The sequence below is a fragment of the Macaca nemestrina genome, chromosome 15 (genome assembly GCF_043159975.1).
Source record: "Macaca nemestrina isolate mMacNem1 chromosome 15, mMacNem.hap1, whole genome shotgun sequence".
Classification (NCBI taxonomy): domain Eukaryota; kingdom Metazoa; phylum Chordata; class Mammalia; order Primates; family Cercopithecidae; genus Macaca; species Macaca nemestrina.
In genome coordinates, this window is record NC_092139.1 from 105,872,927 (window position 1) to 105,896,736 (window position 23,810).

At 53.7% G+C, this 23,810-nt stretch overlaps 1 protein-coding gene across 1 annotated transcript; it reads left to right on the top strand.

Moving 5' to 3' along the window:
- Nucleotides 1–7,998: 7,998 nt before the first annotated feature.
- LOC105464454 (MAF bZIP transcription factor F) lies at nt 7,999–21,923 on the top strand. Its single transcript, XM_011712396.2, has 3 exons — nt 7,999–8,128; nt 19,231–19,297; nt 19,823–21,923. Exons 2-3 carry the CDS (start codon nt 19,262–19,264, stop codon nt 20,279–20,281), a joined length of 495 nt encoding a protein of 164 aa, XP_011710698.1. The 5' UTR covers nt 7,999–8,128; nt 19,231–19,261; the 3' UTR covers nt 20,282–21,923.
- Nucleotides 21,924–23,810: the final 1,887 nt, after the last annotated feature.

Sequence of the window (23,810 nt, forward strand, 5' to 3'; positions counted from 1 at the left end):
GTGTCTGTAGCCCCAGCTAGTTGGGAGGCTGAGGCAGGAGAATCACTTGAACCCAGGAGGCAGAGGTTGCAGTGAGCTGAGATCTTGCCACTGCACTCAGCCTGGGCAACGGAAAGAGACTGTCTCAAAAAAAAAAAAAAAAAAAAAAATCCAGACAACCCCAGTACCCACTGTTATTATTGTTTTTGTTTGTTTGTTTTGTTTTGTTTTGTTTTGAGATGGAGTCTCACCCTGTCACCTAGGCTGGAATGCAATGGCGCGATCTTGGCTCACCGCAACCTCCGCCTCCAGGTTTCAAATGATTCTCCTGCCTCAGCCTCCCTAGTAGCTGGGATTACAGGCGCATGCCACCACACCAGGCTGATTTTTGTATCTTTAGTAGAGACGGGGTTTCACCATGTTGGTCAGGCTGGTCTTGAACTCCTGACCTTGTGATCCACCCACCTCGGCCTCCCAAAGTGCTGGGATTACAGGCGTGAGCCACCGCGCCCGGCTATTATTGTTTGTGAATCACGTTGATGTGCCTAAGAGCTGTCATCTCACAAAATTCTATGAAGTATCTGTATCACCCTCACTTTATAGATAAGGAAACCGAGGCTAGGAGGGCTGAAGCCATTTGCTTCAGAGGGAGGGGATAGGGACTGGGGTGTGGGCATGGGGATTCTGGAAGGAGGAGAGGTGGGTTTGGGGCAAGACAAAGGACAGCCTCTGAGGGGACAGTGAGGGAGAGGGAAGGGCAGGTGCAGAGGGTGGAGGCAGTGCCTATCACACGGCCTCTGCTTCTTCTGGAAGTGGCAGGAGAGTGGGTTCAATGGAGATGAGGATGAAGGCCTGGGGATGAAGGAGAGAGGCCAGTACTCCAGGGATTCATGGAAGCTCTGAGGATCTGGCTATGGCTGGTGAAGATGACCTTGTCGTGACTGCAGCTGTCGTTGCGGTGGCGGTTGTGGTCGCGATGCTGGTTTCTCTCCAGAAGCCAGAGCAGCTGGCGTGCAGCAGTGAGGTGGATGGAGCAGCAGTGCCCCAGTGATGGTTTTATAGACTTGGCACAAAAGGACTCAGACCAGGGCTGGCACATCTCCAGGTATATTGAAGCTGCTGGGGGTGGGGAGGGGGGAGGTTTTAGAGGGAAAATGATGGAGGGCTGGGGAAAAATGGAATATGTGCAGTACTGTTTCAGCTTCCTAAAATATCAGTTTGCAAACATAAAAATGTATTCTCTAAAATCGGCAAAGCACACGAACAAAAGAAGAAAAAAACCCAACTGGTTAACAAGCAAACGGGAATGTGTTCAAGCTCATTCCTATTCACAGAAATGCAAATTTAAATACTATAACGTCATTTGCCTAGGAAATTAGCAGAGCTTAGACAATGAAAACTCCCAGTGCTGGTGAAGTGCAGAAAGGTTCATACTCACATGTGGGTGGGAAGGGCCCTTAGCAAATGGCTTCAGCCCACTTAGCCTCAGTTTCCTCATCTATAAAGTGGGGGTGATACAGATACTTCATAGAATTTTGTGAGATGACAGCTCTTAGGCACATAAATGTGATTCATAAACAATAATACACCTGTAGTCCCAGCTACTCGGGAGGCTGAGGCAGGAGAATGGCGGGAACCCGGGAGGTGGAGCTTGCAGTGAGCTGAGATCGCACCACTGCACTCCAGCCTGGACGACAGAGCAAGACTCCATCTCCAAAATAAAACAAAACAAAAAAATAATAACAGTAGGTGCTGGGGTTGTTTGGAATTTTTTTTTTTTTTTTTTTTTGAGACAGTCTTGCTCTGTTGCCCAGGCTGGAGTGCAGTGGCAAGATCTCAGCTCGCTGCAACCTCCGCCTCCTGGGTTCAAGCGACTCTCCTGCCTCAACCTCCTGAGTAGCTGGGGCAACAGGCGCCTGCCACCACACTGGGCTAATTGTTGTATTTTTAGTAGAAACGAGGGTTTCACCATGTTGGCCAGGCTGGTCTCGAACTCCTGGCCTCAAGTGATCTGCTTTGGCCTCCCAACATGCTGGGATCACAGGCGTGAGCCACTGTGCCCGGCCCGGTTGTTTGGGTTTACTCAAACCGTTTTTCTCTCTGCTGAACAATCACATCTCCAGTCCAGACTCAGGACCCTTGTATTTGCAGACAGTGGCCCTGGTCAGAGACTCCCTCCACCACACCCTGCCTGGTTTGCCTTAGGATTGATAAAGTAGAGGGAAACGAAGAGGAAGAAGAGGGGAAGGAGGGCACAAGCGTCCTCCAGGATCCCACCCAGGGGTGCCCACGTGCAGAAATGGCATGTGTTCTAATTATGGTCAGACTCTGAAGTGGCCCACGTGAAATATCGACTCTCTCCATAAAAAACCCAGCAAGTCATTCTGGCGGGGGCAGCAGGAGAAAGCACAGCCCTCGAGTCAGACCAGCCTGAGTTCTAGTCCTTCTCTGCCAGGGACTAACTGTGCAATACTGGGCAAGGTTCCTCACCTGTCACAGTCTCGACTTCCTCATCTGCAACGTGGCCATGATAACACCTAAGTGCTAAGACGTGGAGAAGATTGAGGGCGACCTGATACACAGGAGCGCCACACCCGGTACCCAGGGCGTGCTCCCTGGGCATTCGGGGAACTGATCACTCTGTCCATTACCTTTGCTTTTGACACCAGGGACCGTTTCGTAGAAGACAATTTTTCCACAGATGGGGGATGGGGGGTGGGGGTGGAGAGTGTCCGGGAGTGTGCGTGGGGGATGGTTTCGGGATGAAACTGTTCCAGTGGCCGGGTGCGGTGGCTCTCGCCTGTAATCCTAGCACTTTGGGAGGCTGAGCGGGGCGGATCACCTGAGGTACGGAGTTTGAGACCAGCCTGGTCAACATGGCGAAACCCCGACTCTACTAAAAATACAAAAATTAGACAGGCATGGTGGTGCCTGCCTGTAATCCCAGCTACTCGGAGGAGGATGAGGCCTGAGAATCAGTTGAACCCAAGAGGCGGAGGTTGCAGTGAGCCAAGATGGCGCCACTGCACTCCAGCCTGGGGGATAGAGCGAGACTCTCCAAAAAAAAAAGGAAAAAGAAACTGTTCCACCTCAGGTCATCAGGCATACCAGGCAGTAGTTAAATTCTCTTAAGGAGCGCACAACCTGGATCCCTCACACGGGCAGTTCACAATAGGGTTCGCGCTCCTAGCTGAGACTCTAATGCCACTGCTGATTCGACAGGAGGCGGAGCTCACGCTGTAATGCTCACTCAGCCCGCTGGTTCCTAACAGGCCACGAACAGACCGGCGCCGATCCTCGGCCTGCGGTGTGGGGACCCCTGCTCTAGAGGACTCCTGTCTCTAACTTGATATTATTGACCTGTTATTACATACTAAGCGCTGTGCCAGAGGCTTGTAAGTGCAAACACATTACCTTGTTTCACAGCCTAAGAGGAGGCACTATTAGTAAGCCCGGTTCATAGATGGTGGAGAAGAGGTCAGCTGGTGAGGCGTGGGGCCAGGATCTGAACCCGACAGGCTGACTTGAGAGTCCCTACTTTCAAAAAACAATTTTTTTTTTTAAATTTTTATTTATTTATTTATTTTGAGACAGAGTCTTGCTCTGTTGCCCAGGCTGGAGTGCAGTAGTGTGATCTTGGCTCACTGCAACCTCTGCCTCCCAGGTTCAAGCAATTATCCTGCCTCAGCCTCCTGAGTAGCTGGGATTATAGGCATGTGCCACAATGCCCGATTAAATTTGTGTGTGTGTGTGTGTGTGTAGAGACAGGGTTTTGCATGTTGGCCAGGCTGGTCTCAAACTCCTGACCTCAAGTGATCTGCCTGCCTTGGCGTCCCAAAGTGCTGGGATTACAGGTGTGAGCCACTGCACCTGGCCAAATTTTCTCTTCTTATAAAGACACTGATCAGGTTGGATTAGGGCCTACTGTAAATACTTTAATTTACTTACGCCTTTTACAACTTTGTCTCCAAATACAGTCACATTCTGAGATTTTTAGGCATTAGGACTTCAAAATATACATTTTAACATTATGAAATTCCACCCATAACGCTATCTATCTACATGTATTATTTTCAGAACCATGTCAGAGTAAATTGCAAACATGAGGCCCTTTACCTCTAAATACTCCAGTGGGCCAGGCGCAGTGGCTCACACCTGTAATCCCAGCTCTTCAGGAGGCCGAGGTGGGCGGATCACCATGAGACCAGCCTGGCCAACATGGTGAAACCCCGTCTCTAGAAAAATATAAAAATTAGCCGGGCATGATGGTGGGTGCCTGTAATCCCAGCTACTCAGGAGGCTGAGGCAGGAGAATCACTTGAACCTGGGAGGCAGAGGTTGCAGTGAGCCAAGGTCGTGCCATTGCATTCCAGCCTGGGTGAGACAGCAAGACTCCGTCTCAAATAAATAAATAAATAAATACTCCAGTGTATATTTCCTAAAATCAAGGACACATTCTCTTCTACGACCACAGGACAAGCACTGAAGTCAGGAAGTTGGGCATCGATACGATACTATTATCTCATCTGCGAACTCCATGGCAATTTGCCCCTCACTGGTGATATTAACTTTGATCACTTAGCGAAGGTTGTGTCTGCCAAATTTCTCCACTGCAGAGTTATGATTTTTCCTTCCATAATTAATTATCATCTTGTGGGGAAATAAGCTGAAACTATGTAAACACTTTCTCATCAAGCTTTCATATCCATTGGTGATTCTTGCTGCAACCCATGATTACTATGGTGGCTGCCTGATGGTCATTTTCTTTCTTTCTTTTTCCTTTCTCTTTTTTTTTTTTTTTTTTTTAAATAGAGATAAGATTTCACCATATTGCCCAGGCTGGTCTCAAACTCCTGGGCTCAATGATCCTCCTGCCTCAGTCTCCCAAAGTGCTGAGATTACAGGTGTAAGCCACCATGCCCGGCCTGAGCCCCCACTTTTAAGTAGGACATTGCACCATGGCCCTTGATCTTGACCAGAAAGGGAGCTATGCCTATGGGAAGCAGTCCCTGCAGGGTGGATAGTGAGGCACTGACCCCTTGTTCTGGCGGGCTGGGATGGGAGTAAAGGATATAGGCAGCATGGTGTCCAGAAGTGTTGTTCAGGTCCACTGGGAATTCACTCACTAGTTGAGCACCTACAATGTTCCAGGCGTGGCCCCAGCTCCTGAGAAACTAATAAAAAAGGGAGTAGATTGGGAGGCTGAGGCAGAAGGAAGGCTTGAGGCCAAGGGTTCAAGATCAACCTGTGCAATATGGTGAGACCCCCATCTCTGCAAAAAATAGAAAAATTATCCAGGCACAGTGATGCACACTCGTAGTCCCAACTACTCGGGAGGCTAAGGTGAGAGGATCGCTTGAGCCCAGAAGTTCAAGGCTGCAGTGAGCTATGATCATGCCACTGCACTCCAGCCTGGGCAACAGGGCAAGACCCTGTTTTGTTTTGTTTTTATTCTTAAATGGGGTGGGGAGTAGAGAAAATAGACCCCATTGTGCAGTTTCTAAAATTAAGAACTTTTGTACCCCAAAGGTTACAAAAGTTAACCTAGGTGGCTCTTTTAGCTATGCACATGGAGAGGAGTGAGCAATTGGTTTTTTGAGTGCTAGACAGAGCTGCCTCAACATTTGGTCATCTGGGAAACTAGTGGGCCAATTTGCATACCAAACCCACGGCCCGTGGGAGGGAAGGGAAAGAAGTCATAGTGTCTGGTGGACCAAGGCACAGAGGCAGGAAAGCAAGACAAGGGCGCTGAAATAGAATTCGCTACATCAAGAAGAGCGGGGATCCTTGCTGGTGATCAGGGTGCCACACAGAGGTCTCCCCATTTGGAGAGGTCCTATGCCCTCCACAGTGGAGGAAGTACCATGATGTCGGCTTCACAGGAGAGACTGTGGGAGCGATGGAATTTCAGGCAGTGGGGACATCATGAGCAAAGGAAAGCGCGGGATGAACAGCAACACCCACCCCCTATGTGGCCTCTGAAGCCATCTCTTTTGGGTGGGGCTTCCCACCACGGCACACAGCCCTCATGTTTATGTGGCCCTCCTCCCCTGCGATGTACCCTGGGCCAGGAATCATTCAGACCTGGATTCCAATTCCAGTGCTGGTACTTCCTAGCCAAATGAATTTAGAAAGTCACTTTCACCTCTCTGAGCCTCCAGTCATGTATTCCTTCAACATGTATTTACTGTGGGCCTACTACGTGCCAAGCACTATTCCAGACAGTGGGCAGGCAGTGTGAACAAGATAAGCCTGGCCAGGCGCAGTGGCTCACATCTGTAATCCCAGCACTTTGGGAGGCCGAGGTGGGTGGCCTGAGGTCAGGGGTTCAAGACCAGCCTGGCCAGGCATGGTGACGCACCTGTAGTCCAGCTAATGGGGGGCTGAAACACGAGAATTGCTTGAACCTGGGAGGCAGAGGTTGCACTAAGCCAAGATTATGCCACTGCACTCCAGCCTGGGCAACAGAGTGAGACTCTGTCTCAAAAAAAAAAAAAAAAGAAAAACAGACAAGGCCTGCCTTTGTAAAACATACATTCTGGTTGGGGAAGACAGACAGACAATAACCAGCGCTCACATACATAAATGATGAAACACCCTACAGAAGTATTAAGGTAATATAAGAACAAATTTCAAGGCTGGGTGTAGTGGCTTGCACCTGTAATCCCATCATTTTGGGAGCCCACATGGGTGGATTGCCTGAGTTCAGGAGTTTGAGACCAGTCTGGGCAACATGGCAAAACCCTGTCTCTAAAAAAAAAAAAAAAAAAATACAGAAAAGAACCTGGCATGGTGGTGCGTGCACCTCAGCCTCCTAGTTACTTGGGAGGCTGAGGTGGGAGAATGGCTGGAGTCCGGGAGAAGGAGGTTGTGTCACTGCACTCCAGCCTGGGTGACAGGGTGAGACCCTGTCTCAAAAAAAGCAGTAATAATAAAAACAAAATTTCAGAGGTGAAGATTGCTTTAACCAGGGTGGTCAGGAAAGGTCTCTCTGAGGCAGTGACATCTGGGCTGACGTGAAAGATGAGAAAAAGCCAGGCAAGTGAACAGAAGGCGAGACAGCCAGTGCCAAAGGCCTGTTGCAGGAATGAGCTCGGTATGTTTGGGGGACAGAAAGAAGGGCACTGTGGCCGAAGAGCAGTGGATGGAGAGAAAGTGGCCAAAGGAGGTGTGTAAACAACCTGAGCTTTGTTTTGAGAAGAACATTGGCTGGTGTAGAAAGAAAGACTTTGGAGGCAAAGTATGGAGCCTATCTATCCGGAGGCTGCTGCCATTGTCCGGGTAAGCTGATGGTGCTGAGACCGGGTGCCATGACTGGAAGTGGTGAGAAGTGGTCCTATGCAGGAGACCTGGAGACACCACTAGCTTGAGTCCTGAGGTGGGAAGGAAGGGAGAGTGAGGGATGGAGCCAGGCTCCCAGGTTTTGGCTTGAGCAGCTGAGATGGGATGGCAGGGGAGTGGAGGTAGGGCTGACATCAGGAGCGGTCTTTGGGCCGAGTCCTCTGCAGTCCCCATCTGACACCCACTGGAGGTGCAGAGTGGACAGCTGGCTATGAGTCTGGAACTCAGAGAAGCTGTTCGCTCTGGAAATACACACCTGGGGCTCATGGTCATAGATGTCATTTAAAGCCACGGGACTGGATGAGATCATTAAGGCAGAAGGTGTAGGTCGAAAGAAGAGGGCCAGGACCACTGACTGCAAAATGAGCCAATGACACCTACACCCACGGGGCTCTCGCGACGTGTCGCGTGAACGCACCCAACGAGCACTGGAACCAGAGCGGCCCCGGGGGCGGGGCTACCAGGGGGCGGGGTCAGATGGGGGCGGGGCCGAGGGACCAGGCGGCCGCTGCTGGCCGGAGGGCGGCCGGGACGGTGACGTCACCGCATGACTGGGTTTTTATGAATGAAAGGAATCCTGTGAGTGAGTAATTCCGGGAAGCTCGCCTTACAACTCCGCGCGGCCTCGGCCCCCTGCGCCGCCCTCCGCACAACAAAACTCAGAGCGGCGCTCCAGAGCGCCCGGTTCAGAGCGACCTGCGGCTCAGAGCCGAGGGGAGACAGACCAGAGCGCGGGCCGGGACAGCGGCCGGGACAGCGGCGAGACGCGCGCGAGCGAGTGCGCCGGGCCAAGAGGGCCCAGAGGCGGGTGAGGAACGCGGGGCCAGGAGGGCGGTGCGCGGGACCCCGAGGCGGCAGGGTTTCCCGCCCCAGGACGCGCCTGGGGTGGGCGCCGGGGCCCGATCCGTCGGGGCTCCCGGGGCTCCATCGCCCGACGGCTCGGGGCGGGGAGAAGGGAGCGGCCGTCCCGGGGACGCCGAGGACGGGGCCGAGGCCAGCTCGGCGGAGTGGGGGTGGAGACGGGGCCCCTTCCCGGGGCGCGGGCGGGGAGGCGGCGGCGCCGGGGAGGAAGGGGCAGCGCAGGCTGGCGATCTCCGCGTCCGCCCGGCGGGGGCGGGGGCGCTGTGCTCCTACGTGACTTCGGTGGGAACAGGCCCTGGCCCGGCGCCGGCGGGCGGTGCGTGCGCGGTTTGTTTACGTCTGAGGGCGGGCGGTCGGGCGTGTGTTCCCTGGCGGGCGGCCTGGGTATCCTGCCCGGTGCGTGCGTGCGCGGTGTACCTCGGGGGGCGTGTGTCTGTTGTGCTGTGTGTGCGCGTGTGTGCTTGTGTGTGCGTGTCCGCGCGCGCGCTCCCTGGGGCCTGTACACCAGCGGTGTGTACCTCGGAGAGGGCGTGCCCTGGGCTGGCCACCGGAGTAAACGCGGAACAAGGACCCGAGCGAAGGAAGCGGACCCATGCGTCTTCACACGGGGTCTGGGAATTCTGGCCCGGGCCTCCCCAGTCCTACTTACCCAGGGCTGTCCGGTCCCCGCTCTCCCCGGAGTTTCCCAGGGCCTCTGCCACGTGAACCCAGTGTTTGTCCCCCGCCCAGAGCCGGTGCCCGCAGCCACAGGGTGGGGCAAGGTATCAAAGACCCCACCCAGCTAAGCTAGGAGCGAGGGGTGTGAGCCACCCCCGCTTGGCACCCTGGTGGATCTGGTAACAAAGTGAGTTGGAGCCCAGGTTCTTGTCCCCAGATTTTGGGGCTCCCTAGGGAGGGAAAACCCGACGTACTCTCCTTTTTCCCAGGGTTGCCCATCCCCTCAGTCCCGTGAGAACAGGAAGGGCCAGAAAACCTTGACTGCAAAGGTGCGGGGCAGGGAGAGGACCACAGGCTTTCTGGCTAGTCCGTGTTCTGGAGGCTGTACCTGCTAGGTCTTGGAGGATGGGGTGGAGCCGGTTTCCGCCCTCCTGGTAGTTTCAGTTCGCAAGTGGGACTAGTGAGACCAGACTGACCTACAGCTGGACGCCGGAAGCTAGCTGAGGCTCTGAGCCAGCCGGCAGACCCCGAGTCCTCACCCTGGGCCAGGCAGGGTCAGCAGGCAGTGGGGATAGGCCTCTGCACGAAGGGTTAACGAGCGAGGGGTGGGGCCTGACCTAGCCACCACCTACCCACTCACCCAATAGCCCTGCAGAAAGCACCTGTTTGTTGTAGCAGCCTGCAGGATGGGCTGGGGGCTAGAGATTCCTTGGTCTTAATCCACCTTCCCCCTCCACCCACCCACAGGCTAGGGAATCATGGGAGGGGAGCAATGGAACTTCCTAGTGTGAGGAACCAATGATCTTTTGACTTTGGATCTTTGAACCCTGGGTGAGCTCTGCTGCAGCAGCTGAGACCCTCAGTGTTCCCATCTGCCACTGGAACTAGATAACAGCCAGGATGGCAGGATGGTGGGTAGAAGGGGGAAGCTCTGGAAGTCTCAGACTGCAGACAGCATATTTTCCAGGTGAATTGTGGAAGAGAAAGAGCCGACTGCCCCATGCCAGGAGCTGGGGGTACCCAAGAGTAGGTGGGGTTTGAGTCAGGGGGGTTGGGGCCAGGAGCACAGGAACCAGACAGGCCCACCCTCAAAGCTGGGCAGGAAACTTTCCAAAGTAGGGCCTGGGGTCAGGGGATGAGGGGAAGTGGCTGGTTGACTCAGTCCCAGATGAAAAGTTAGCATTGAGAGGTTTAACTTCCCATTGAATCACCCCTGGGCCCTGCATTGCCATTGGGCCCCTGCCCTGGACCAGATGCCAGGGATGAGATGAACAGACCAGATCCAGAGACTGACCTCTGGGAGCTTACAGCTGAGCAGTGGACACAGAGTTGAAGAAAGATCCACAGAAGTAAATGCAAAACACAGCTGAGATGGGTGATGTGAGGGAGAAGTCACTGTGGTTTGAAAGTACATAACAGCGCTCTGACTTAGCCAGGGAAATCAAGGAAGGCTTCCCTGGGGAGGTGACTAGTGCACTGAGTCTGATAGAGTGGTGGTTGTCTGCAAAGCCCTTGAAGGCAGGAACTGTGATTCACTTCAGGGTCTCCAGGGCCCAGCACAGAGCCTGGAACACAATGGGTGCTTCTCGGATGTTTGCTGATTGAATGAATGAGCCCTGGATCCCTGTTCTCGAAGAGCTCCACAACATATGCAGAAAAAGGCCTGGGAACCCCAGAGAAACAGGAAGCCAGGGCAGAGGCTGGAGGAATCTTGAAGCAGTCTCCCAAAAGCGAGCAGATCCTTCAGGGCTCAGGCAACTTCCTCCCTCACACACACTGGCATGCACTGCCCGCTTGTCCCTTTGGGAAACATTCAGGGATAGTAGAATTTGCTATCTGTTCATTCGTTAGCATATGATCCTGGGAGAGAGTGGACAGGAACATGGTTGAGGCCTAAGGACCCTACTGTGTGGGCTTGCGGGGAGGCTGGCATTGCAGGGTTTTGAAATGGGCCAAGCACGGACAGGCTCGTGGGTTTGTGTCAGTAGTGATTCCTCTGACAGCTCTTGCGGGAGGATCAATGGTGGGGATTGGAGACAGACGGCAAGGCAAGAGGCTGGTGAGCAGGCAGCTGTGGTCATGGTCCAGATGAAAGAAGAAGTGGTCTGTGGCTGTGCAGGTGGAGAAGAGGGCTAGTCTGATAGTCTGATAGCTTGCGTCTCATGCCCCCACCTTCGGGAAGCCTTCACCACTTTCCTTTCCCTGCCTCCATTCTGCTGGTGGTCTTGGAGCTCTGAGCCAGAATCTGAAACTCTAAACTCGGAGATAGTCATTGTTGGAAGGTACCTTAGACTTGGAGGAGGTTTGGCGTATTGGGAAAACTGAGGCCCAGAGAGAGGGAGTGCTGTCCCTGAAGCCACACAGCGAGTGTGAGAGGGTGCCCGAACTAGGGCTGGAACCCCAGGCCGTTGCTTCTCTGTGGTGCTGGGTTCTCCCAGCCTTGCTCCCCTTCCAGCAGGGAGGCGGCTCCAGCAGAGCTGGCTGCCAAGACCTAGGAAAACACATTTTTTCCCTCTGTCCTCACAGAGCAAGCAAAATGGCTCAGCAGCCAGAGAGGAGCCCATGCCAGCGGGTGGGCCTTCTACAGGATGTCTCTGGAGTGGACTGCTGGGGCCAGGGAGGGGGACGTTGGAGGGTTGTGGCTGCTGACTGGACAAGGCAGCTGTCAGTCCCTCAAGAGTCACCTCTCTCCTTATGCCTCCAGAAGACGTGATGGACCTCCAGACCCTGGAGGTCAGCTCTGCTGGCTTCCAAGGGAAGAAGCCAGGGAGAGGCGGTGGTGGCCGGAATAGAAGAGAGAGGACCCCTGGGTTCCAGTCCACCACTGCTACCAAACAGTGGCTTGGTTGCCTCCGGTGCCTAACAGGGGATTGGATCAGCTACTATTTCTCAGGCCCAGGGTCCGCCAGCCTGGCAAAGGCAGAGGACCCAGGCCCCTTGGCAGCCCCTGGCCTGGGGTTGCCTGCGGAAAGCCTGAGGTTACCAGAAAGTTCCCCCTTCTTGTCACTTTCCCTCTGTGATTGCCTGACTTTGCTGAGCTAGGACATTCCTGGGCAAACGTGGGTGCCTCAGCTGACATCCAGGATACAGTTGAGGGGGCTGAGGCTGGGACAGGAGGGCATGGAGGAGTGGGGGAAGAGCAGGTTCAAAACCTTCCTAGCGCCTGAGGGTATTTACAAACACAGCCAGCTTCCACTATTAGCAAGGGTAGGGAATGGCTGATGGTTCCATCTCTTCGTTCCATCTCTCGGGCCTGGTCTGGAGGCACTGTTGAGGATTCTGAGGCTGTGTCCAAGCTCAGGAGAAAACAGTTCTGTGCTGAGAAAGACTCAGGGGCTGTGTCCTGCCTCACTGGGAACTGGTGCTGTGTGTGGTTAGTGATGTGTCTGTTGCTTGTGGATAGTGGGATGATGGCGAGATGAGGTGATCTTTCTTGCCTATGCCTCTTTTTTTTTTTTTTTTTTTTAAGACGGAGTCTCGCTCTGTTGCCCAGGCTAGAGTCCAGTGGCTTGTTCTTGGCTCACTGAAACCACCTCCCAGACTCAAGCAATTCTCCTGCCTCAGCCTCTCAAGTAGCTGGGACTAGAGGTGTGCGCCACCACACCCAGCTAATTTTTGCATTTTTTTTTTTTTTTTAGTAGAGACAGGATTTCACCATGTTGGCCAGGCTGTTCTTGAACTCCTGGCCTCAGATGATCTGCCCACCTTGGCCTCCCAAAGTGCTGGGATTACAGGCGTGAGCCACCTTGTCTGGCTATCTTTTTTTTTTTTTTTTTTTTGAGATGGAGTTTCACTCTGTCGCCCAGGATGGAGTACAGTGGCACGATTTCAGCTCACTGCAACCTCCACCTCCGGGTTCACGCCATTCTCCTGCCTCAGCCTCCCGAGTAGCTGGGACTACAGGCGCCCGCCACCATGCCTGGCTAATTTTTTTTTTTAAGAGGCGGGGTCTTGCTTTGTCACCCAGGGAGTACAGTGGCAGGATCACAGCTCATTCCCGCCTTGAATTCCTGGGCTCAAGGGGTCCTCCTGCCTCAGCCTCCTAAGTAGCTGGGACCACAGGTGTGCACGACTGTACCTGGCTAATCTTTTTATTTTTTGGAGATGAAGTCTAGCCATCTTGCCCAGGTTGGTCTTGAACTCTCAGACCTGAATCGTACCCCATGCTGGCTGTATGAGCCTGGACTACCCTATTGCCGTCTCTGGGCATTACCTCAGGATTGGGCGAACCAGGGAGATGACGGTGTGAAGGGACCAGGTTTCAGTCCTGGGCCTTTGCAGATATTCATTCACACCTGTTGTGTGACTTCAAACAAGTGATGCCTGTCTCTGGGTCTCTACTTCCCCTTGGGTCAAGTGAGGAGGCAGGACCTGATGGCCTCGAACGGCCTTTCCTGCAGTTCCCTGTGTGACTGCCGCCAGCTGGGAGATGCTGAATCAGAGCGAAACCCCAGTGCTGGCTACAGGCCTGACCCCTCCTGGACAGACAGCAATTCTAACCTCCCAGGTGCTCACTGACCTCTACAGTGTATACCACTTGATTGCACCAAAACCCTGCGAGGCAGGTATTATTCTGATCCTTTAAATGGGAAAGTGGAGACCCAGAGAGATGGAGTGGCTCACCCCAGGTCACACAGCCTGAGAAAACAGAGATGGGACTTAAACCCAAGCTTGACTCCCAATCCAGTGCTCCTTTCCCTGTTTCCCACACCCCGCCTTTGGGCCCAAAGTCACGTGGATGGGATCTCCTCTGTTCTCTTCCCATTCTCCTAGCATCTGTACTGGCTCTGCCAACAGGCGCAAGGAAGCAGCTGGAGAGGAGGAAGAATTAGAGACAGGGCCAGGAGGTACTGAACGACGTTTCAGCTTGGAACTTGGTTTGGACACTGACTAGCTGGGTGATGGCGTCAGACACTCCGCCCATCCACCCTTCCCCAGTGCCTGCTCCCTGCCAGGTCTTGAGATGGGTGGCTTCAAGCACCCAGAGCTGATTCAGCCTCTCGCTGTCTGGTGGAGAGACAGCAAGGAAACACAACCCATTACACACAGGGGTAGGGGTGCCTAACAAGTCCTAAGGATCAGGGAGGGCTTCCTGGAGGAGGAGATGTCTACACCCAGGGCAAAAGGATGAGTAGGAGTCTGCCAATGTAGGGGGGAGTAAGGGGAGAGAGATGTCATGGGGTGGGAGGTGGCTCAGAGGCAAGAAAGTACGGGTGGGAGGAAGTGAAAGAAATTCTGTGTGGCTGGAGCAGAGTGGAGGTGGCAGTGGTGGGAAATGGGCGTGGGGCTGGACACACAGGGCCTGGGGTGCTGTGAGGGTAAGTCTGGACTCTGTCCTTAGGATAGTAGGGAACTATCTATCTATGGAACTATCTATGGAAGGTTTTTGTTTTGTTTTGTTTTGTTTTGTTTGAGACGGAGTATCACTCTGTCGCCCAGGCTAGAGTGCAGTGGCGCGATCTCGGCTCACTGCAAGCTCCACCTCCCGGGTTCACATTGTTCTCCTGCCTCAGCCTCCTGAGTAGCTGGGACTACAGGCGCCCACCACCACGCCCAGCTAACTTTTTTTGTATTTTTTCGTAGAGACAGGGTTTCACCGTGTTAGCCAGGATGGTCTCAATCTCCTGACCTCGTGATCTGCCCGCCTTGGTCTCCCAAAGTGCTGGGATTACAGGCATAAGCCACCCTGCCCAGCTGAACCATGGAAAGTTTTAATCTGGTTGGTGGCATGGTCAGATTCACGTGGTGCAAAGATTGTCCAGCTGCTGTGTGGGGATGAGCTGAGGGCAGCAGGGAGGCGTGCTGGACCTCCCCAGGTGTGTGTAGGGCAGTGAGTGTGACCACTTAAGAGGCCTGCATTGGGTCAGGCGCAGTGGCTCTCACCTATAATCCCAGCACTTCGGGAGGCCGAGGCAGGTGGATCACCTGAGGTTAGGAGTTCGAGACCAGCCTGACCAATATGGTGAAACCCTGTCTCTACTAAAAATACAAAAATTAGCTGGGCATGGTGGCAGGCGCCTGTAGTCTCAGCTATTCAGGAGGCTGAGGCAGAACGAATCTCTTGAACCCAGGAGGCGGGCGTTGCAGTGAGCTGAGATCCTGCCACTGCACTCCAGCCTAGGTGACAGAGCCAGACTCCATCTCAAAAAAAAAAAAAAAAAAAAGGCCTGCATTGAAGGGTAGGATCAGTGAGGTTGACATGTAAACATCTCCAGATAGTGTCTGAAAGGTCAGGTAGCCCACAGATCTCATACGACTTTTCCAGGTAGGATAGGAGTGCACAGAGGCCCCCAAGGAGAGCTAGGTGGGCAGCCAGGGCCTGCCTGAGCCCCCTAGGATTTGAAGTGCTAGGCAGGGAAACTGAGGCCAGAGCCCAGGCTAAGCCGGCATGTTCAGCAGTGGGGGTTGCAGCTCAGGGTTCACCCCATGAAGCCACTGGTCTTCACCATGGATCCACACAGGGGTCTAAAGCTGCCTGGGTCCTGACCTGGCACTCTGGGTCCACGCAGCTACCCCCAGCGCAACCTGTGTGACTCCTAAGACTCTCCTGCTTAAGGGCCACAGTGGCTGCCCCATCAGGGGATCTCTGCAAGCATCAACTTCCTTCTGTCCCACTCCTTCCTTCCCTCTGAGCGGTCAGACCCCCTGACTGTGTGGGCCGGGAGGGGCTGGGGAGTTTCCTGAGAAGCCCTGGACTGTCCCCACCTCGGCCTGAGTCACACTGAGAACTCAGCAAGGATTCCTTGAGCATCTATGAGGTACTAGGCGCTCTTCTAGGCACAAGGGAGGCCACGGTGAATGAGGTATAAGCTCTGCCCTCATGGAGCTGGCATTCTAATTGGAGGGCTGGGAGGGACAGACACTGAACAAATACCCACCATATATGTGAGTCATGATAATTACACATGAGAAAACCTGAAGTGGGGAAGGAACATGGGGAGTCTGTATGTGTGTGTGTGTGTGCGCACACGTGTCTGTGTGTGTATCAGGGGTTGCAAATTCTAAATTGAGTGAACATGGGGTCTGAAGAGACCTGAGGAGGTGACAGAGCAAACTCTGTGGCTATCTAGGGAACAAAGATGCCAGCAGAGGCCATGAGCGGTGGCTCATGCCTATAATCCCAATACTTTGGGAGGCAGAGGCAGGAGGATCGCTTGAGCCCAGGAGTTCAAGACCAGCCTGGGCAACATGGTGAAACTCTGTCTGTACAAAAAGTACAAAAATTGGCCAGGCTTGGTGGCATGCACCTGTAGTTCCAGCTACTAGGGAGGCCGAGGTAGGAGGACCACTTGAGCCTGGGAGTTTGGGGTTACAATGAGTTTTGACCATGTCACTGCACTCCTGCCTATAACAGAGTGAGTGAGACCCTGTATTAAAAAAAAAAAAAAAAGAAAACAAAAAAATGCCAGCAGAGGGACCAGCAAGTGTGAAGGTCCTGGAGAGGAGCATGCATCCTGTGTTGAGGAACAGCAGGTGTGGCTGAGGCAGGGGAAGCAAAGGGGAGCCAAGCAGGACTGAGGTCGGAGAGGGCATGCTGGGGAGCACTTTCTTTTCTTTTTTGAGATGGAGTCTCACTGTGTTGTCCAGGCTGGAATGCAAGTGGTGTGATCTCGGCTCACTGCAACCTCCACCTCCTGGGGTCAAGTGATTCTTCTGCCTCAGCCTCCTGAGTAGCTGGGACTATGGGCACCCGTCACTACGCCTGGCTAATTTTTGTATTTTTAGTAGAGACGGGGTTTCACCATGTTGGCCAGGCTGGTCTCGATCTCCTGACCTTGTGATCCACCCACCTTGGCCTCCCCAAAATGCTGGGATTACAGGTGTGAGCCACCGCACCCGGCCACTGGGGATCACTTTCTGCAGCACATTGTGGGCCATGGTGACGACTCTGGCTTTACTCCAGTGAGCCGTGGGAAGGTCCTGAGAGAGGCGTGACATGAGCTGACTTAACACAGCTACCTGTGTCACCCAGGGGGAAAGTGAGGCACAGAGAGAGTGGCTAACCTACCAGAACCCCACAACTAGTGAGCGAGACCACCCCCAAAAGGCCCCAGGTGTGTCTGGCACCAAGGTCCATGTAGTTTTCATTTCTCCACCTTGTCCCTGGGAGACACCTCGGTCCTGCCAGAATGTGTCAGAGGCTGAGCCGAGCTGTGAGGTCAGCCCTGCAGACAGCTCAAGGAACCAGGGCTTGGACCTGGCCTGTTGCCCTCTGCTGTCCACCAAACTGGGTAATGCTCTTTCCGATATGGCATGTGTTTATAGGATGCTACAGCTCAGATCACAAAACATCTTCCTTTATTTTCTTTTTACTTTTTTTTTTTTTTTTTTGAGATAAAGTCTCGCTCTGTCACCCAGGCTGGAGTGCAGTGGCGCAGTCTCGGCTCACTGTAACCTCCACTTCCCATGTTCAAGCAATTCTCCTGCCTCAGCCTCTCGAATAGCTGGGACTACAGGCGTGCACCACCACACCTGGCTAATTTTTGTATTTTTGGTAGAGATGGAGTTTCGCCACGTTGGCCAGGCTGGTCTCAAACTCCTGAACTCAGGTGATCTGCCCGCCTCAGCCTCCTAAGTGCTGGGATTACAGGCTTGAGCCACTGCACCCAGCCTATCTTCCTTCATTTTCCTTGGCTTCTTATTACTGCCCCCTCCCCTTGGAGACAGATGAGAAAACTCACGTTCACAAGGAATGGCGGAGTAGATCCTATCAGCTAGGGACAGAGCAGACTGCTGCTTTATAGGGGCCTTTGGGAATTGGTCCCCTTCTCCAGCCCAGAGCAATGACCACTGACCCTCCACGAGTTTTATTCACCTTTGTCTCCCCATTACCAACTACATGTTTGGCAAAGAGTAGCTGCTCAATAAATAGTTGTTGAAGGAGCATGCGGCTGTCAGGCGTGTGGGAGGGGGGATTAGGAGATGAGAGGCCCTCAGTGGTCTAGGGATGGCTGCCCCATCTGCCTAGGGCATGCTGAGTTAGTGTGGGGCAGTCCCCAGGCAGCTGGGAAAGCTTTTCCAAAACAGAGGTCTAGATGAAGGAGGCCTGGGGAGAGAGGGGACTGGCTGATATTGTATCTTATGGGGTGCCGGATGGGCTTTGTAAAAAGGCATTTACTGGCAGGGTGCGGTGGTTCAAGCCTGTAATCCCAGCACTTTGGGAGGCCAAGACGGGTGGATCACGAGGTCAGGAGATCAAGACCATCCTGGCTAACACGGTGAAACCCCGTCTCTACTAAAAAAATACAAAAAAACTAGCCGGGCGAGGTGGCGGGCGCCTGTAGTCCCAGCTACTTGGGAGGCTAAGGCAGGAGAATGGTGTAAACCCAGGAGGCGGAACATGCAGTGAGCTGAGATCCGGCCACTGCACTCCAGCCTGGGCGACAGAGCGAGACTCTGTCTCAAAAAAAAAAAAAAAAAAAAAAAAAAGAAGGCATTTACTGGTGCACATATGCTGTGTGTACTTTTCTGAATGTAGGTTATACTTTAAGAAAAGTTCTGAAAAATCAGCTGAGTACGGTGGCTCACACTGTAATCCCAACACTTTGGGAGGCCAAGGTGGGTGTATCACCTGAGGTCAGTAGTTTAAAACCAGCCTGGCCAAATGGCAAAACCCCATCTCTACTAAAAATACAAAAAATTAGCTGGGCATGGTGACAGGCACCTGTAATCCCAGCTACTTGGGAGGCTGAGGCAGGAGAATCACTTGAACCCGGGAGGTGAGCCGAGATCGCACGACTGCATTCCTGCCTGGGCGACAGAGTAAGACTGTCTCAAAAAAAGAAAAAAAGTTCTGAAAAATCAAATCAAAGGCACATGTCCAAGCCCCATGTGGAAGAATGGTCAGGAGAGGGACATCTATTCATTTGGTGCACACTTACTGGGCCATCTACTATATACCAAGCACTTATTTAGGCATATTGATGCCATGGTGAGACAGGCAAGGCCTCTGCCTTCATGGGCTTCCGTTTTGGTGGAGGAGGAGTGGGAAGGAGAAACAAATCATAGATGAGGAACCAAGCACAAGAAATGCAGAAGAGGTGACTGTTACAAGGGTTAATAGGCAGGGTTATGTGATGTGACACAAAGAGGCGTTTAGCCGGAATGGTCAAAGAAGATCTCTTGAGGCGGTGACATTGGGCAAACACCTAAATGATGAGGAGTCACCATGGGGAGCTAGAACAGTAAAGAGAACAGCATGTGCACAGCTCCCGAGGCTGGAAGGAGCCATTCAAGGAGGCCTGTGGAGCAATGTGGAGAGAGGAAGGTGGCAGGTATGAATCAGTTCTAAGATAGCAGAGGCCTTGAATGGCAAGGTAGTGAGTTTGGATGTTATTCTAAATGGGAAAACAAAAACAAAACAAGGTGACTTTGACCTCCTTTCTACCCTAGGTCTGCGGCCCAGAGGGCACCTTCTGCAAACATGTCTGTGGATCCCCTATCCAGCAAAGCTCTAAAGGTGAGGAGGCAGCCTCTGTTAACCCGTGAAGCCCTCCCTCCCTGCCCATGTAGAGCCTCGTCATCCCAACTTCCCCTTCTTTCCTGGAATCCCCTGGGTGGCTCAGCAGGCACCAGGCCTTCATGATGCCCAAGGGAAGGGCCACAGCCACAGGCTGGGACCAGGAGGCCTGGGCTCTGGTCACGGGCTGCATGTCCCTGGGGTAGGTCACTTCCCTCTCCATCCTCCTTCCCCATCGAGTCAATGCCCCCTGGTGCATTCAAAGGTGCTTTCCGGGCTGGGTTTCTCTGGCTGAGTCCAGGGCTTGGCGCTAGGTTAGAATTCAGGTTGAGCCCGGGGTGGCCTCCTTTTGTGTCCGGATCCTAGTTTGGCCTGGTTTCCCCTTCCCGGATTCCTGCTCCCCTTCAGGGTTTTGGATCAAGTCCAACCACCACCTCGGTGGCTAAGGCAGTGAAAGAGGAACACCGAGGTGTGGAGCGGGGCACCGTCCCCAGTCCCTGGGCCTCAGTTTCCCTATGCCCGCAGATCAAGCGAGAGCTGAGTGAGAACACGCCGCACCTGTCGGACGAGGCGCTGATGGGGCTGTCGGTGCGCGAGCTGAACCGGCACCTGCGCGGGCTCTCGGCCGAGGAGGTGACACGGCTCAAGCAGCGGCGCCGCACACTCAAAAACCGCGGCTACGCCGCCAGCTGCCGCGTGAAGCGCGTGTGCCAAAAGGAGGAGCTGCAGAAGCAGAAGTCGGAGCTGGAGCGCGAGGTGGACAAGCTGGCGCGCGAGAACGCCGCCATGCGCCTGGAGCTCGACGCGCTGCGCGGCAAGTGCGAGGCACTGCAGGGCTTCGCGCGCTCTGTGGCCGCAGCCCGCGGGCCCACCACGCTCGTGGCGCCAGCCAGCGTCATCACCATCGTCAAGTCCACCCCGGGCTCGGGGTCTGGCCCCGCCCCCGGAGCGGACCCCGCCCACGGCCCGGCCTCCTGCTCCTAGTGCCCGCCCCCGCCATGCCCCAGCCACGCCCCTCCGGCTCCAGCTCCCTCCCCAAAGTGCCTGAGCGCCGCCTCTGTGCCCAGGCCCCATTTCTCTGCAGCACTGTCCCCTTGGTGCACACACACTCCCTCCATGGGCCCCGTCTTCCTCTTGCAGCCCCCAAAACTGGGACCGCATGGCCCTGGGAAGGGGAACTTTGGTAGGTTGGGGATGGGACAGAGGTCTGGATCTGGGATCGCCCTTGGCTGAAAGTTTAGCCTTTTTAGATTGAGAGATACAGAGCCGGCTTAGAGAACAGCTGTTGGGGGAGAAGAGGGCACCCCTCATCTTGGAAACTGCTCTGATTGTGCCAATATGTCCTCCAAACCCTCCCAGGATTCAGAGCTAGGTTTGGCTGGCTGTGACTTACAGGCCATCCTGCTGAGAAATTGCACTGAAGAGATGCCTCCACCTCTGGTTTAGGCCTGGGGGTGCCTGACCCTCCGAAACTAAGAGTGGGTAGGAAGACTAGTGAAACCCAGTTCACAGATGGGGAAACAGGCCCGAGGTCACATTTCACTTAGTGGTTGTGCTGGGACCAAAACCTGGGTTTCCTCACTGCTGCCCTAAGATTCATTCCAGCCATGGTTTTCAGGGGGACAGTGGACAGGGACTCAGAAAGGTGGTGGGAGGGCATCCCTGGCCTGGGAGACCGCTCGCTGCAAAGGAGGGGGAGAGAAGCAGAGGGAGAGAGAAGGTGACATAGATGGAAGAGTGGGAAGGAGCTGGCCTGGTTCAGCCCTAGGCTGTCCCTGCAGCCAGGGTGTCCAGGGGCTGGCCAGTCAGAGAAACGGGGCCATGGACTGCTGTGGCAAATAGGGAGACAAGGAGACAGACCCTGCAGTCCTACTGCAGCCTGGAGTGGGGTCCTAAGAAGAAGGGTACCACCTTGACCCCTGTCAGTGTCCACTGTGTGGTGGGGGCTGACCCCTGCCTTTGATTGTCATTCTCCTGGGAAGCCCAGCCTCAAGTCCCTCCCCCAACACTGTCCACACTGCCCCTCCCCACTGTTTATTTATTGCACGGATCTAAGTTATTCTCCCCAGCCAGAGCCTGAGCTCCTGTTCCCTGGGGAAAGTGGCGTATGGCCCTGAGCTGGACTTTATATTTTATATCTGCAAATAAATCACATTTTATCTTATATTTAGGGAAAGCCGGATAGCAACAAAAAAAAAAAAATGTTTAAGCCAGGCACGGTGGCTCACACCTGTAATCCCAGCACTTTGGGAGGCCAAGGAGGGGGATCGCTTGAGTCCAAGAGTTTGAGACCAGCCTGGACAACATGGTGAAACCCCGTCTCTACAAAAAATACAAAAATTAGCCATGCTTGGTGGCTCATCATGCCTGTAGTCCCAGCTACTTGGGAGGCTGAGGCAGGAGGATCACTTAAGCCCAGAAGGCAGAGGCTGTAGTGAGTTGAGATCACACCACTGCACTCCAGCCTGGGCAACACAGCAAAACCCTGTCTCAAAAAAAAAAAGTTTAAAAATATTGCCCGGCTCCTAGAATTTATTTATTTCCTGACTTACAGCAAGCGAGTTATCGCCTTCTGTATTTTGTAGACTTTCTAAATAAAGTCAAGTTCTTTTTCCACAGAGAATAAGTGTGTATCCTGGACTATCTTTGTTGGGGAGGGGTGTCTAGAATGGGTTTCTGCTTTGAACCCCTGGGGCCTCTGGTGATGGGGAGGGCTGGTGCACATCACCAGCTGTTGCACAGGGTATGAGGTGGGGTGGAGACGGCTACAGAGACCAGCGGTGCTGAAACTTCGATGCTTCCTTTTGGTTGCTTAGAGCACAGGAGCTCCTGGGGAAAACAAAGCCATGAACACAGTGAAATTTAGAGCTACATTCTGGCGGAGCATGGTGGCTCACACCTGTAATCCCAGCACTTTGGGAGGCTGAAGCAAGAGGATCATTTGAGACTAGGAGTCCAAGATGAACCTGGGCAACACAGTGAGACCCCATCTCTACAACAAATAAAAAATAATTAGCCACGTATGGTGGTACACGTGCCTATTGTTCCAGCTACTGGAGAGGCTGGGGTGGGAGGATCACTTGAGGCCAGGAGTTTGAGACCAGTCTGGGCAACATAGCAAGACCCCCATCTCTACAAGAAATTTAAAAATAAGAAAACAGGCTGGGCACGGTGGCTCACACCTATAATCCCAGCACTCTGGGAGGCCGAGGCGGGTGGATCATTTGAGGTTAGGAGTTCAAGACCAGCCTGACCAACATGGTGAAACCCCATCTCTACTAAACATACAAAAAAAAAAAAAAAACACTCGAGTGTGGTGGTGCACGTCTGTAGTCCCGACTACTCGGGAGGTTGAGACAGCAGAATTGCTTAAACCCGGGAAGCGGAGGTTGCAGTGAGCTGAGATCACGCCACTGCACTCCAGCCTGGGTGACAGAGCGAGACTCCATCTCAAAAAAAAAAAAAAAATTAACCATAGTGGTGTGGTTGAGCCCAGGAGTTCAAGGCTGCAGTGAGCTATGATTGTACCACTGCACAATCTAGGTGACAGAGACCCTGTCTCAAAAGAAATTTAGGGTTAAATTCCCGGGCATCCCTTTAGTGAACAGACACTCCCACCCAGAGAGGAAAAAACCCAGATTTCGGAGTCATTTTTCCAGCACTTTCACACTGAGGTCTGATTTTCTACAGGCAAGTAGAAACAATCTTCCCTATGTTTCAGAAGGCCCACGGAGGCAGAGTGGCTTTCCCAGCCCGTCTGCAGACCTAAACCATAACCCTGTGTCTTGTCCTAGGCCTCAAACTCACTAATTTCAACCCAATCTGCCAGCCCTTCTGAGGCACCCTGAAGGAGCTAGTGGAGTGTACTGTGGTCTGTGGGTCACAGCAACTGGGGTTTGAATCTAGGTGTCTGTTCTTAGCTGTGGGATCTTTGGTACTTATTTGATTTCTCACAGCCTCAGTTTACCCATCTGTAAAATGAACACGCTATGGGGCATGAGGCGTGAAAAACCCTGGGGACCCTGTGCTACAGGTTTTTTTTTTTTTTTTTTTTTTGAGATGGAGTCTCCCTCTGTCGCCCAGGCTGGAGTGCAGTGGCCGGATCTCAGCTCACTGCAAGCTCCACCTCCCAGGTTTACACCATTCTCCTGCCTCAGCCTCCCGAGTAGCTGGGACTACAGGCGCCCACCACTTTGCCCGGCTAGTTTTTCGTATTTTTTAGTAGAGACAGAGTTTCACCGTGTTAGCCAGGATGGTCTCAATCTGACCTCGTGATCCGCCCGTCTCGGCCTCCCAAAGTGCTGGGATCACAGGCTTGAGCTACCGCGCCCGGCCGGGCCGCAAGTTTTAACACTCAGAACACACATTTACAGTGGCACAGATTGAGGTGAGGTCAACTGTGGGGCTGGGTTGGGGCCGGTGGGGTAAGGCACCAGCTGTGCAAAGGTGCAGGATTTAAGTCCTGGAAAGGGCCAAATCGCATAGGTCGGCCACGTCCACGGGGCTTTCTCCC